The sequence below is a fragment of the Eucyclogobius newberryi genome, unplaced genomic scaffold (genome assembly GCF_026437365.1).
Source record: "Eucyclogobius newberryi isolate DKJ021-1_F unplaced genomic scaffold, fEucNew1.0.hap1 SCAF_14, whole genome shotgun sequence".
Lineage (NCBI taxonomy): Eukaryota > Metazoa > Chordata > Actinopteri > Gobiiformes > Gobiidae > Eucyclogobius > Eucyclogobius newberryi.
In genome coordinates, this window is record NW_027315768.1 from 400,770 (window position 1) to 416,919 (window position 16,150).

At 45.9% G+C, this 16,150-nt stretch overlaps 1 protein-coding gene across 2 annotated transcripts in view; it reads right to left on the minus strand.

The window, feature by feature from the left end:
* The window catches only part of frzb (frizzled related protein), a 160,883-nt gene that overhangs the window by 107,594 nt on the left and 37,139 nt on the right, over positions 1–16,150 (minus strand). For both annotated transcript variants that reach the window (XM_072444152.1, XM_072444151.1), the window contains one exon: positions 8,041–8,100. In XM_072444152.1, the coding sequence (XP_072300253.1) occupies positions 8,041–8,100 (60 nt within the window). The remainder of the gene's footprint in view (positions 1–8,040; positions 8,101–16,150) is intronic.

The window sequence follows — 16,150 nt, forward strand, 5'->3', positions numbered from 1 at the left end:
CTGTGCGTGTACGAGTGCCTGTGCATGTGCGAGTGCCTGTGCGTGTACGAGTGCCTGTGCGTGTGCGAGTGCCTGTGCGTGTACGAGTGCCTGTGCATGTGCGAGTGCCTGTGCGTGTACGAGTGCCTGTGCCTGTACGTGTGCGTGTGCGAGTGCCTGTGCGTGTACGAGTGCCTGTGCGTGTGCGAGTGCCTGTGTAAGATAAGCCTTTATTAGTCCACACAGTGGGGAAATTTCAGTGTTACAACGCAAAAGTACAGAAGTGAGAGAACAGATTTATAACTTATAGAAGACTTTTTTTTTAAAAACACTCTTAATGGAGAAGCTCTTACAAAAGAGAACTGTTCTTAATACAAAATAAAAATAAAATAAGAAAATAGTAAGTAACTTATTTACAGCAGTTGTCTGGACAGGGAATATTGCACCAGGATGATTGACATGTCACAGTATTGCACATGATCATGAAGCTGAGTGACACGTGTTCAGGACTAACAGTGTTTGTTATAAAGTCTGACAGCAGCAGAAGGACAGAGTGTGAAACGTCTCCTTCACACAGCGAGGGTGGATCAGTCACTGAAGCTGCTCTCCAGAGTGGACAGAGTGTCCTGCAGGGGACAGAGTCCTGCAGGGGACAGAGTGTCCTGCAGGGGGCGACACTCATGGTCCAGCATAGATGTGAGTTTAGCCAGGACCTTCTGTCCCCCACCTCCTGCACCGAGTCCAGAGGACAGTCCAGGACGGAGCTTTGTCCAGCTTCTTCCTCTCCCTCTCTGTGATGACCACACCTACAAGAGCTGATGCACCACAGAGTCAGAGAAGGTCTTCAGGAGTGGCCCTGTCAGGAGTGGCCCTGTCAGGAGTGGCCCTGTCAGGAGTGGCCCTGTCAGGAGTGGCCCTGTCAGGAGGAGCCCTGTCACTCCTGAAGACCTGAGTCTCCTCAGGAGGTGGAGCCCACTCTGGCTCTTCCTGTACAGTCTGTGTTATGAGTCCAGTTCAGTTTGTGGTTCAGATGAAACACCAGGTCCTTGTATGAGTCACTCTCTCAATGTCCCGTCCCTGGATGTTCACTGGTGAGGGGGGCGTGGCCTCTGTGGAAGTCCACCACCATCTCCTTGGTCTTCCCCGCGTTGATGAGGAGGTGGTTCCACAAAGTCCTGCTCCAGTCCTCTGTCCTCCACATCATCGTCTATGATGAGTCTGATGATGGCAGAGTGGTCAGAGAACTTCTGCAGGACACAACTGTCCATGTCTGAGGTCTGCAGTGTAAAGGGTGAAGAGAAAGGGCGCGAGGACGGTGCCCTGGGGCCCCCCCACACTGCAGGTCCCTCACACTGCAGGTCCCCCACACTGCAGGTCCCTCACACTGCAGGTCCCCCACACTGCAGGTCCCCCACACTGCAGGTCCCCCACACTGCAGGTCCCCCACACTGCAGGTCCCCCACACTGCAGGTCCCCCACACTGCAGGTTCCCCACACTGCAGGTCCCCCACACTGCAGGTCCCCCACACTGCAGGTCCCCCACACTGCAGGTCCTCCACACTGCAGGTCCCCACACTGCAGGTCCCCCACACTGCAGGTCCCCCACACTGCAGGTCCGAGTGTCAGACACACAGTTCCGGGCTCTCACAAACTGGAGTCGGTCCGTGAGGTAGTCCAGGATCCACTCTGCAGGTCGTACTCCACACAGGCCGTCTCCAGCTTGTCCCTCAGGAGCCGTCTCCAGCTTGTCCCTCAGGAGCCGTCTCCAGCTTGTCCCTCAGGAGCCGTCTCCAGCTTGTCCCTCATGAGCTGATGGTGTTGAAGGCGCTGGAGAGATGAAAGAACAGGATCCTCACAGAGCTGTCAGGCTTCTCCAGGTGAGAGAGAGAGCGGTGCAGCAGGAGATGACGGCGTCCTCCACTCCATGTGTGCACGTGAGTGTGCATGTGTGCATGTGTGCGAGTGTGCATGTGTGTGAGTGTGCCTGTGCGTGTGTGCATGTGTGCGAGTGTGCATGTGTGCGAGTGTGCCTGTGTGCGAGTGTGCATGCGTGCATGTGCGAGTGTGCATGTGTGCGAGTGTGCCTGTGTGCGAGTGTGCATGCGTGCATGTGCGAGTGTGCCTGTGTGCGAGTGTGCATGTGTGCATGTGCGAGTGTGCATATGTGCGAGTGTGCATGTGTGCGAGTGTGCCTGTGTGCGAGTGTGCATGCGTGCATGTGCGAGTGTGCATGTGTGCGAGTGTGCATATGTGCGAGTGTGCCTGTGCGGGTGTTCATTTGTGCATGTGTGCGAGTGTGCATGTGTGCGAGTGTGCATGTGTGCATGTGTGTGAGTGTGCAAGTGTGCATGTGCGAGTGTGCATTTGTGCATTTGTGCATGTGTGTGAGTGTACATGTGTGCGAATGTGCATGTGTGCGAGTGTGCATGTGTGCGAGTGTGCATGTGTGCATGTGTGCGAGTGTGCATGTGTGCGAGTGTGCCTGTGTGCGAGTGTGCATGTGTGCATGTGCGAGTGTGCATATGTGCGAGTGTGCATGTGTGCGAGTGTGCATGTGTGCATGTGCGAGTGTGCATATGTGCGAGTGTGCATATGTGCGAGTGTGCCTGTGTGCGAGTGTGCATGCGTGCATGTGCGAGTGTGCATGTGTGCGAGTGTGCATATGTGCGAGTGTGCCTGTGCGGGTGTTCATTTGTGCATGTGTGCGAGTGTGCATGTGTGCGAGTGTGCATGTGTGCATGTGTGTGAGTGTGCGAGTGTGCATGTGTGCATGTGTGTGAGTGTGCATGTGTGCATGTGCGAGTGTGCATTTGTGCATTTGTGCATGTGTGCCTGTGTGCATGTGTGTGAGTGTACATGTGTGCGAATGTGCATGTGTGCGAGTGTGCATGTGTGCATGTGTGCGAGTGTGCATGTGTGCGAATGTGCATGTGTGCGAGTGTGCATGTGTGCATGTGTGCGAGTGTGCATGTGTGCGAGTGTACATGTGTGCGAGTGTGCCTGTGTGCGAGTGTGCATGTGTGCGAGTGTACATGTGTGCGAGTGTGCATGTGTGCGAGTGTGCCTGTGTGCGAGTGTGCATGTGTGCATGTGTGCGAGTGTGCCTGTGTGCGAGTGTGCATGTGTGCATGTGTGCGAGTGTGCCTGTGCGTGTGTGCATGTGTGCGAGTGTGCATGCGTGCATGTGCGAGTGTGCATGTGTGCGAGTGTGCATGTGTGCGAGTGTGCCTGTGTGCGAGTGTGCATGCGTGCATGTGCGAGTGTGCCTGTGTGCGAGTGTGCATGCGTGCATGTGCGAGTGTGCATGTGTGCGAGTGTGCATGTGTGCGAGTGTGCCTGTGTGCGAGTGTGCATGCGTGCATGTGCGAGTGTGCCTGTGTGCGAGTATGCATGTGTGCATGTGCGAGTCTGCATATGTGCGAGTGTGCATGTGTGCGAGTGTGCCTGTGTGCGAGTGTGCATGCGTGCATGTGCGAGTGTGCATGTGTGCGAGTGTGCATATGTGCGAGTGTGCCTGTGCGGGTGTTCATTTGTGCATGTGTGCGAGTGTGCATGTGTGCGAGTGTGCATGTGTGCATGTGTGTGAGTGTGCAAGTGTGCATGTGCGAGTGTGCATTTGTGCATTTGTGCATGTGTGCCTGTGTGCATGTGTGTGAGTGTACATGTGTGCGAATGTGCATGTGTGCGAGTGTGCATGTGTGCATGTGTGCGAGTGTGCATGTGTGCATGTGTGCGAGTGTGCATGTGTGCGAGTGTGCCTGTGTGCGAGTGTGCATGTGTGCATGTGCGAGTGTGCATATGTGCGAGTGTGCATGTGTGCGAGTGTGCATGTGTGCATGTGCGAGTGTGCATATGTGCGAGTGTGCATGTGTGCGAGTGTGCCTGTGTGCGAGTGTGCATGCGTGCATGTGCGAGTGTGCATGTGTGCGAGTGTGCATATGTGCGAGTGTGCCTGTGCGGGTGTTCATTTGTGCATGTGTGCGAGTGTGCATGTGTGCGAGTGTGCATGTGTGCATGTGTGTGAGTGTGCGAGTGTGCATGTGTGCATGTGTGTGAGTGTGCATGTGTGCATGTGCGAGTGTGCATTTGTGCATTTGTGCATGTGTGCCTGAGTGCATGTGTGTGAGTGTACATGTGTGCGAATGTGCATGTGTGCGAGTGTGCATGTGTGCATGTGTGCGAGTGTGCATGTGTGCGAATGTGCATGTGTGCGAGTGTGCATGTGTGCATGTGTGCGAGTGTGCATGTGTGCGAGTGTACATGTGTGCGAGTGTGCCTGTGTGCGAGTGTGCATGTGTGCGAGTGTACATGTGTGCGAGTGTGCATGTGTGCGAGTGTGCCTGTGTGCGAGTGTGCATGTGTGCGAGTGTGCATGTGTGCGAGTGTGCCTGTGCGTGTGTGCATGTTTGCGAGTGTGCATGTGTGCGAGTGTGCCTGTGCGTGTGTGCATGTGTGCGAGTGTGCATGTGTGCGAGTGTGCGAGTGTGCGAGTGTACATGTGTGCGATTGTACATGTGTGCGAGTGTGCCTGTGTGCGAGTGTACATGTGTGCGAGTGTACATGTGTGCGAGTGTGCATGTGTGCGAGTGTACATGTGTGCGAGTGTACATGTGTGCGAGTGTGCGAGTGTGCGAGTGTACATGTGTGCGATTGTACATGTGTGCGAGTGTGCCTGTGTGCGAGTGTACATGTGTGCGAGTGTACATGTGTGCGAGTGTGCATGTGTGCGAGTGTACATGTGTGCGAGTGTACATGTGTGCGAGTGTACATGTGTGCGAGTGTACATGTGTGCGAGTGTGCCTGTGTGCGAGTGTACATGTGTGCGAGTGTGCCTGTTTGCGAGTGTACATGTGTGCGAGTGTGCCTGTGTGCGAGTGTACATGTGTGCGAGTGTACATGTGTGCGAATGTGAATGTGTGCAAGTGTGCGAGTGTGCATGACCAAGCTCCTGTGTTATGGAATCAGCTCCCGACCCATGTTAAATATGCTGACACAGTCTCTTCATTTAAGTCCAGGCTTAAAACGTTCCTCTTCGAAATCTCTTATGGTCAGACTAGTTCGGAACAGAAACATAAACCCACAGCTTTAGCTACGCTGCCCTAGGAGTAACTGTGCTGGGGGAAGTATGACAGCTTGAGCACTATCCTCTTCTTCTTCTGACTACTTATGCTATCAAACAATATTCATATTTTAATTCCACTTGCAAACTGTTCACCGCCTTCTTTTCTTTCTCTCACTCCTGAGGACCTGTGGACCCAGATGCCCCTCCCCTGGTGAAGTGGTCCCTGCCCTGTGTGGACGGTCCCTCTTCTGCCTGAAGAGTGGCTCCAGTTCGCCTCAGTCGGTCCCTCATCTGCCTGAAGAGTGGGTCCAGCTCGCCTCCGACGGTCCCTCATCTGCCTGAAGAGTGGGTCCAGCTCCAGTCTCCCTCGTGTCCGTCTGTCCGTCTGTGAGAGTCGGATCTCTCCTTCACAAATGAACACTCCTTCAATACCCCCCCCTTTTTTTTTTATTATGTTCAGCGTCTTTGGGTCACTGAAAAGCGCTATATAAATAAAAGTTATTATTATTATTATTATTATTATTATTCACTGGAACTCCTCCAGGTTTCTACGCTTTTTTTCCCAAAGAGGTTTTTTTTTGTAGTTTTTCCTGCAGAAGGAGAGTCTAAGGACAGAGGACCCTGGGACATCGTCCCTCGCCACCACAGACATTGTTGATTCATTTCTCCCTGTGGCCCTCAGAGGCAACTGTTGTTGTGATTTTGGGCCTTACAAAAATAAATTGATTTGATTTGATTTGATTTGACAGTTACTATTGGACCACGACAGTTACTATTGGACCGGGACAGATACTATTGGACCGGGACAGATACTATTGGACCAAGACAGTTACTATTGGACCGGGACAGTTACTATTTGACCGGGACAGTTACTATTTGACCAGGACAGTTACTATTGGACCGGGACAGATACTATTGGACCAAGACAGTTACTATTGGACCGGGACAGTTACTATTTGACCGGGACAGTTACTATTTGACCGGGACAGTTACTATTTGACCAGGACAGTTGCTATTGGACCAGGACAGTTGCTATTGGACCACGACAGTTACTATTGGACCGGGACAGATACTATTGGACCGGGACAGATACTATTGGACCAAGACAGTTACTATTGGACCGGGACAGTTACTATTTGACCGGGACAGTTACTATTTGACCAGGACAGTTGCTATTGGACCAGGATAGTTACTATTGGACCGGGACAGTTACTATTGGACCAAGACAGTTGCTATTGGACCAGGACAGTTACTTTTGGACCGGGACAGTTACTATTGGACCGAGACAGTTGCAATTGGAGCGGGACAGTTACTATTGGACCACGACAGTTACTATTGGACCGGGACAGTTACTATTGGACCGGGACAGTTACTATTTGACCGGGACAGTTACTATTTGACCAGGACACTAGGACAGTTGCTATTGGACCGGGACAGTTACTATTGGACCGAGACAGTTATTATTGGACCAGGACAGTTACTATTGGACCAGGACAGTTACTATTGGACCAGGACAGTTGCTATTGGACCAGGACAGTTGCTATTGGACCAGGACAGTTGCTATTGGACCGGGACAGTTACTATTGGACCGGGACAGTTACTATTGGACCAGGACAGTTGCTATTGGACCGGGACAGTTACTATTGGACCAGGACAGTTGCTATTGGACCGGGACAGTTACTATTGGACCAGGACAGTTGCTATTGGACCGGGACAGTTACTATTGGACCAAGACAGTTATTATTGGACCAGGACAGTTACTATTGGAACAAGACAGTTATTATTGGACCGGGACAGTTACTTTTGGACCGGGACAGTTACTTTTGGACCGGGACAGTTACTATTTGACCGGGACAGTTACTATTGGACCAGGACAGTTACTATTGGACCAGGACAGTTACTATTTGACCGGGACAGTTACTATTGGACCAGGACAGTTACTATTGGACCAGGACAGTTACTATTGGACCAGGACAGTTACTTTTGGAACAAGACAGTTACTATTGGACCGGGACAGTTACTATTGGACCAGGACAGTTACTATTGGACCAGGACAGTTACTATTGGACCAGGACAGTTACTTTTGGACCGGGACAGTTACTATTGGACCGAGACAGTTATTGTTGGACCAGGACAGTTACTATTGGACCAGGACAGTTACTATCCCAGTCCCATGTGTGCTGGATCTACAGTCCTGAAGAACTGGTTCTCCTTCTGAGTGGTTCTCTCTCTCGCGTCCGTCTGCTCCTTCACTCTGGAACTCCTCCAGACTCTGGGACATTTGTCTAGGGACAGAGGACTCTGGGACATTTGTCTAAGGACAGAGGACTCTGGGACATTTGTCTAAGGACAGAGGACTCTGGGACATTTGTCTAAGGACAGAGGACTCTGGGACATTTGTCTATGGACAGAGGACTCTGGGACATTTGTCTATGGACAGAGGACTCTGGGACATTTGTCTAAGGACAGGGGACTCTGGGACATTTGTCTATGGACAGAGGACTCTGGGACATTTGTCTAAGGACAGGGGACTCTGGGACATTTGTCTAAGGACAGAGGACTCTGGGACATTTGTCTAAGGACAGAGGACTCTGGGACATTTGTCTATGGACAGAGGACTCTGGGACATTTGTCTAAGGACAGAGGACTCTGGGACATTTGTCTAAGGACAGAGGACTCTGGGACATTTGTCTATGGACAGAGGACTCTGGGACATTTGTCTAAGGACAGAGGACTCTGGGACATTTGTCTAAGGACAGAGGACTCTGGGACATTTGTCTATGGACAGAGGACTCTGGGACATTTGTCTAAGGACAGAGGACTCTGGGACATTTGTCTAAGGACAGGGGACTCTGGGACATTTGTCTAAGGACAGAGGACTCTGGGACATTTGTCTAAGGACAGGGGACTCTGGAACATTGTTTAATCTGTTTTCGTCCTCCGAGACAACTGCTGTTGTGATTTTGGGCGTTACAAAAAGAACTGGACTGGACTGTTACCTGAGGCAGGACGTCTGCAGCGGAGGTTTTTGGAGTCCAGGGGGAAGTCGGGGCTGGTTTCTGCAGAAACAGTGGAAACAGGTGATGAAACAAGCCAAGAGATTCATGATGGTCGTTTGACCAGAACCTTCAGAGCAGGTCAAGGTCAAGGTCAAGGTCAAGCAACAAACTAACAACAAACACTCTTCCTCCTTTTATTAGAAAAGCAATTCTGAATGTTGAAAGTACTCTTTTTCTTTTTTATATTTTCTTTTGTCCAATTCTATATACATACATACATAAACATAACATACATACAGAACATAACATACATAAACATAACATACATATAGAACATTAATTAATACAGAACATAACGTACATACAGAACGTAACATACATACAGAACGTAACATAAACAACATAACATACATACAGAACATAACATACATATAGAACATAACATACATACAGAACGTAACATAAACAACATAACATACATACAGAACGTAACATACATATAGAACATAACATACATACAGAACGTAACATACATATAGAACATAACATACATACAGAACATAACATACATATAGAACATAACATACATACAGAACGTAACATAAACAACATAACATACATACAGAACGTAACATACATACAGAACATAACATACATATAGAACATAACATACATACAGAACGTAACATAAACAACATAACATACATACAGAACGTAACATACATATAGAACACAACATACATATAGAACGTAACATACATATAGAACACAACATACATACAGAACATAACATACATATAGAACATAACATACATACAGAACATAACATACATACAGAACATAACATACATATAGAACATAACATACATATAGAACGTAACATACATATAGAACGTAACATACATATAGAACGTAACATACATACATAAACATAACATACATACAGAACATAACATACATACAGAACATAACATACATACAGAACATAACATACATATAGAACATAACATACATATAGAACGTAACATACATATAGAACGTAACATACATATAGAACGTAACATACATACATAAACATAACATACATACAGAACATAACATACATACAGAACGTAACATACATATAGAACATAACATACATATAGAACATAACATACATATAGAACATAACATACATACAGAACGTAACATACATACAGAACATAACATACATATAGAACATAACATACATATAGAACGTAACATACATATAGAACATAACATACATACAGAACGTAACATACATATAGAACGTAACATACATATAGAACATAACATACATATAGAACATAACATACATACAGAACGTAACATACATATAGAACGTAACATACATATAGAACATAACATACATACAGAACGTAACATACATATAGAACGTAACATACATATAGAACATAACATACATATAGAACGTAACATACATACAGAACGTAACATACATATAGAACGTAACATACATATAGAAAATAACATACATACAGAACATAACATACATACAGAACATGACATACATACAGAACATGACATACATACAGAACATAACATACATACAGAACATAACATACATACAGAACGTAACATACATATAGAACGTAACATACATATAGAACGTAACATACATACAGAACATAACATACATACAGAACGTAACATACATATAGAACGTAACATACATATAGAACGTAACATACATATAGAACGTAACATACATATAGAACGTAACATACATATAGAACATAACATACATACAGAACACAACATACATAAACATAACATACATATAGAACATAACATACATATAGAACATAACATACATACAGAACGTAACATACATATAGAACGTAACATACATATAGAACATAACATACATACAGAACGTAACATACATATAGAACATAACATACATACAGAACGTAACATACATATAGAACGTAACATACATATAGAACGTAACATACATACAGAACGTAACATACATACAGAACGTAACATACATATAGAACGTAACATACATATAGAACGTAACATACATATAGAACGTAATATACATACAGAACATAACATACATACAGAACGTAACATACATATAGAACGTAACATACATATAGAACGTAACATACATATAGAACGTAACATACATACAGAACGTAACATACATATAGAACATAACATACATATAGAACGTAACATACATACAGAACGTAACATACATATAGAACGTAACATACATATAGAACGTAACATACAGAACAGAACATAACATAAATATAGAACGTAACATACATACAGAACGTAACATACATACAGAACGTAACATACATATAGAACGTAACATACAGAACATAACATACATATAGAACATAACATACATACAGAACGTAACATACATACAGAACATAACATACATATAGAACGTAACATACATATAGAACGTAACATACATATAGAACACATAACATACATATAGAAAATAACATACATACAGAACATAACATACATATAGAACATAACATACATACAGAACGTAACATACATATAGAACGTAACATACATATAGAACATAACATACATACAGAACGTAACATACATATAGAACATAACATACATACAGAACACAACATACATATAGAACATAACATACATACAGAACGTAACATACATATAGAACGTAACATACATATAGAACATAACATACATACAGAACACAACATACATATAGAACATAACATACATACAGAACGTAACATACATATAGAACGTAACATACATATAGAACATAACATACATACAGAACACAACATACATATAGAACATAACATACATACAGAACGTAACATACATACAGAACGTAACATACATATAGAACGTAACATACATACAGAACGTAACATACATATAGAACGTAACATACATATAGAACATAACATACATACAGAACGTAACATACATATAGAACGTAACATACATATAGAACGTAACATACATAAACAAAACATACATATATAACGTAACATACATACAGAACATAACATACATACAGAACGTAACATACATTCAGAACGTAACATACATTCAGAACGTAACATACATATAGAACGTAACATACATATAGAACATAACATACATACAGAACGTAACATACATATAGAACGTAACATACATAAACAAAACATACATATATAACATAACATACATACAGAACGTAACATACATTCAGAACGTAACATACATACAGAACGTAACATACATAAACATAACATACATATAGAACGTAACATACATATAGAACGTAACATACAAGTAGAACGTAACATACATACAGAACGTAACATACATAAACAAAACATACATATATAACGTAACATACATACAGAACATAACATACATACAGAACGTAACATACATTCAGAACGTAACATACATTCAGAACGTAACATACATACAGAACGTAACATACATATAGAACGTAACATACATATAGAACGTAACATACATAAACATAACATACATATAGAACGTAACATACAAGTAGAACGTAACATACATACAGAACGTAACATACATACAGAACGTAACATACATAAACATAACATACATATAGAACGTAACATACATATAGAACGTAACATACATATAGAACGTAACATACATATAGAACGTAACATACAAGTAGAACGTAACATACATATATAACGTAACATACATACAGAACGTAACATACATTCAGAACGTAACATACATACAGAACGTAACATACATACAGAACGTAACATACATATAGAACATAACATACATACAGAACGTAACATACATATAGAACATAACATACATATAGAACATAACATACATATAGAACATAACATACATACAGAATGGAACAAAACACAAATCGACCAGTACAAATCAAAAGGAAAATGCAAGTAAAATTAACAGAGTTAAAAATGCACTTCATGTTAAATGTGAATTTTATCATTTTGTCATTTTATTTTGAAAGTACCTGTGCACACTGCGTGTTTTACCTGCCGGCTTTACTTCCGATCGCAGTGCAATTTTACCGCGTGCCGAGGGTAAGTTTTGCTCCGTGAAACTTCATGTATTTCATTGAATTAATAAGTTTTCAAACCAAACAAAGGCTCGTTCGTCAAACATCTGTTGTGAATGTGATTTTGTGCGAGTGTGTGCGTTAATTCAATGAAATCCATGCGATGTGGACCTGATGTAAAGTGTGGGACCACGTTAGCTTGCCAGGTGTGCAGCTCATGTGCGTTTTTATTTTATAGGTGGCCAACACCGCAGTGTGGAGGCATAATTGTTTACCGTTGTGTGTGTCAGACAATAAAAGCTGGATGACAACACTCTGCCTCCTCGTTCGTATACGGCGTGCCAATACACACCCGTTACATAGATATCAACTAAACAAAAAAAATCAAGGTATATTTGAATTAAAATTAAAGTCCCATTTTGTCAAAATTGTCCATTTCCAAATCAAGCCTGAAGGTAATTTTCTCCATTTGTCTGATGTCAGTCCAGTCCTTGGTCGTTGGCGGCGCTTGTGTCATCCACTTCTTTGTTATGGCCTTTATTCCTCCCGCCAAAAGTACATTCCAAAGGTATCTGTGATTGTGTCCATGGCAGGAGTTTTGAGGCCCAAGGACACAGTTCCAAAGTTGAGAGGGACAATATTAAAAACTGTCTGAAGTGGATTATTCATTTCTGTCCAATCCCTGAATAGGACAGTCCCAGGACATGTGATGGTGGTTTGCCTCCTGCTGCCACACTTTCTCCAACAGTCTGCATTTCCCTGTCAATCATAAAACACTTTGAAATGATGTCATGAAGACACGTGACACATTCTTGTGTTTGTGGTTCTCCACTGGGACGAACATATATTTGACCATTCTTCGTCAGTCAAATTAAAATGACCATCTATTTTTAATATAGTCAGTACAGTCGCCTGGATCATCTATATATTTATACACTTTTTATATTATTCCTGTTGTGAGCTCATATTTATACACTTTAACAAATAATTCAATCAGAAGGTTAAGGTGGTCGTTGCTTTGTTTCAATTCTTGGTTATAATAACTCCTTCTTTGTAACTATCTATAAAAGTCCTGTTGAAGTCAAAGGATTCTAAAAGTTTCATATGATTATATTTTACAATCTGAGTATTTCTTTTGTAATTCAGACTTTACATCTCACATCTGTGTTTGTCATAAGACATGTTTCAGTTTGGAACATCTTTCTTTAGGTTTTGTGTTTGGATTAGTTCTTTCATGTCCATGATGACTTGGATGACCTGGATGACCTGGATGATCTGGATGACCTGGATGATCTGGATGATCTGGATGACCTGGATGATCTGGATGACCTGGATGATCTGGATGATCTGGATGACCTGGATGATCTGGATGACCTGGATGACCTGGATGATCTGGATGACCTGGATGATCTGGATGACCTGGATGATCTGGATGATCTGGATGACCTGGATGATCTGGATGACCTGGATGATCTGGATGACCTGGATGATCTGGATGATCTGGATGACCTGGATGATCTGGATGATCTTGCGGCACGCACCACCACGAGCCGCACGCACCACGAGCGAGCGGCGCCGCTTCTCCTCCGCTGCACCGGCGTTTCCACGCCCTAACACCGGCTCCGCGCTCCCGCACCCGCCGCCCCGGAGGTCTGTACCTGGGCGAAGGTGTGGCCCCCGCCCGCCACAGGAGCAGACACGGAGAGCGGGGCACCGGCTCCACCCGGAGAAAAGCAGCCCCATACAACCAAGGTTCAGCCCCGTTTCTCTGCTTTCCCCGCTCCACAGACGGGGGCGATCTGGTCACAAAACTGGACTCAAATGCGTCTTGATTGGGCTAGAGCAACGCCGGCGTCTGGTATGTGGACTGCCGCTTCTGTCCCAACGTCTTTGTTTTGTTAGTCGTTTCCATTGTTTTGTTTTGTTCCCGCGTCTCTGTGTTGTCTTCTGTCTACATCCCTGTTCCTTAACTTCATCGGACATTACTGCACCGTCCATCGCTCATCTCCTCCCTCACTCCTGGACTATCTACTGCCCTAGCCGCCAGCTAACAGCTGGCTTAACACCTGCGGAGGTCCGTCATGGTATCGCGGGGCCTCCCTGCTGTGCAGACAAGGTCTGGGGCAACCAACGCCACTCACTCCACCAGCTTCAACACCCGGTCCACTGCTGCTTTTTCACAACTCTCTGCCCACCAGCTTCTAGTTAACCAGCCTCTAGCCACTGCCAACATTCTAACTGGATTACTCTCATCTGCTGCTACGTTCCATCTCCTCCTCGGACTATCACTCCCACGCCTCCAGGCCACCGCTCCACCAACTTCTCGCCTACTCACCTACACCGCTGCTGACCTTCACCTCCTCAACCATAACCACCGTCTCCCAGCTGCTGCTGCCTCTGCAGCTAGCTCAGCTGGGATCCTTCGCCGGCCCCGCTACATCCACAGGGGCTCTGGTCTCTCCCATAACCAACACTCCAACGACGGCTAACCTATCCCCTCACTCTGGACTAGTTTTCGCCCCCCTGTCACCCCCACCTGCCGCACTGCCAACCTCAGCAACCTCCGCCCCCCCACCCCTGCGCCCCCATCCATCTCCGCGCCCCCATCCATCTCCCTTGCACTGCTGAACTGCCGCTCCCTCGCCAACAAATCACCTGTTATATCTGAACTGCTACTGGACAATAACATTGACCTGCTTCTCCTCTGTGAAACATGGCAACAGCCCCTGGACTTCTATGCTCTCAACCAAGCCACTCCCTCCAACTACACTTACACTGCCAAACCCCGCCTCTCCGGGCGTGGGGGAGGTCTTGCTGTTATTCATAAAAAATCTACATCCATCACTGAACTGAACCTCAACCTTCCATCCATCTCATCATTTGAATACCTCGCCTTCTCCCTCCCCAACTCTATCACCGCTATCCTGATCTATCGTCCCCCAAAGCCCCACCCCTCTTTCCTCACTGAATTGTCTGAACTCCTCACCATCGCATCCTCTCTCTCTGCCCGCCTCCTACTCACTGGTGACTTCAACATCCACATTGACTGCCCCAACGCCCCACTGACATCCGACTTCCTCTCTCTCCTGGACTGCTTCCATCTCACCCAACACATTGACTTCCCCACCCATACCAAAGGCCACACTCTGGACTTAGTCTGTTCCTCTCTCCTACCCATATCTAAGCCCCACCCCCTCCCCTTCCCACTCTCTGATCATCTCTGCATCCTTTTCTCCGCCCCCCTACCCTCGCCCCACAACCCCAAAAAACGCACCATCACCTACCGCAATATCAAGTCAGTCAACCCCCTCACGCTCTCCCAGCTCATATCCTCTGCTTTCCCCCCTGACTCCCCCCCCTCTTCCCCCGACGACTATGCTGTCATGCTCAACACTACCCTCTCCGACTCCCTTGACTCCCTAGCCCCCTGGAAAACCTCCTCCGTCTCATACATCAACCCCGCCCCCTGGTACACCCCTGAACTCCGCACCATGAAGCAGACTGGCCGCCAACTCGAACGACTCCTCAAAAGAACCCGCCTCACCGTCCACGCCGAAGCTTTCGAATTACACATCTCCTCCTACCGTGACGCTCTCCAAGCCGCCAAATCTGCCCACCTCTCCACCCTCATCAACAGCTCCCACCGGAGCCCTCGCACCCTGTTCTCCACCGTCAACAAGCTGCTCCAGCCACCGGACATCACTCCACCCTCCTCCCCTGACCTCTGCAACTCTTTCCTCCTTGCCTTCAATGACAAAATTTCCAAAATCAACAGCTCCATGACTGCCGTCTCCATTAACTCCATCACCACCCCCACCCCTGCCCCCCCTCCGCTCCCTGACCACCCACCCTTCCCTGCCCTCACCACCTTCTCCTCTGTTAACTCCTCTCATATCATAGACCTCATCACCGCTTCCAAAACCACCACCTGCTCTCTCGACCCCCTCCCAACGACTCTAACCAAGGCCTGCCTCCCTGCTCTCATCCCCCATCTCACCGTCCTCTTCAACCAGTCTTTATCCCTCG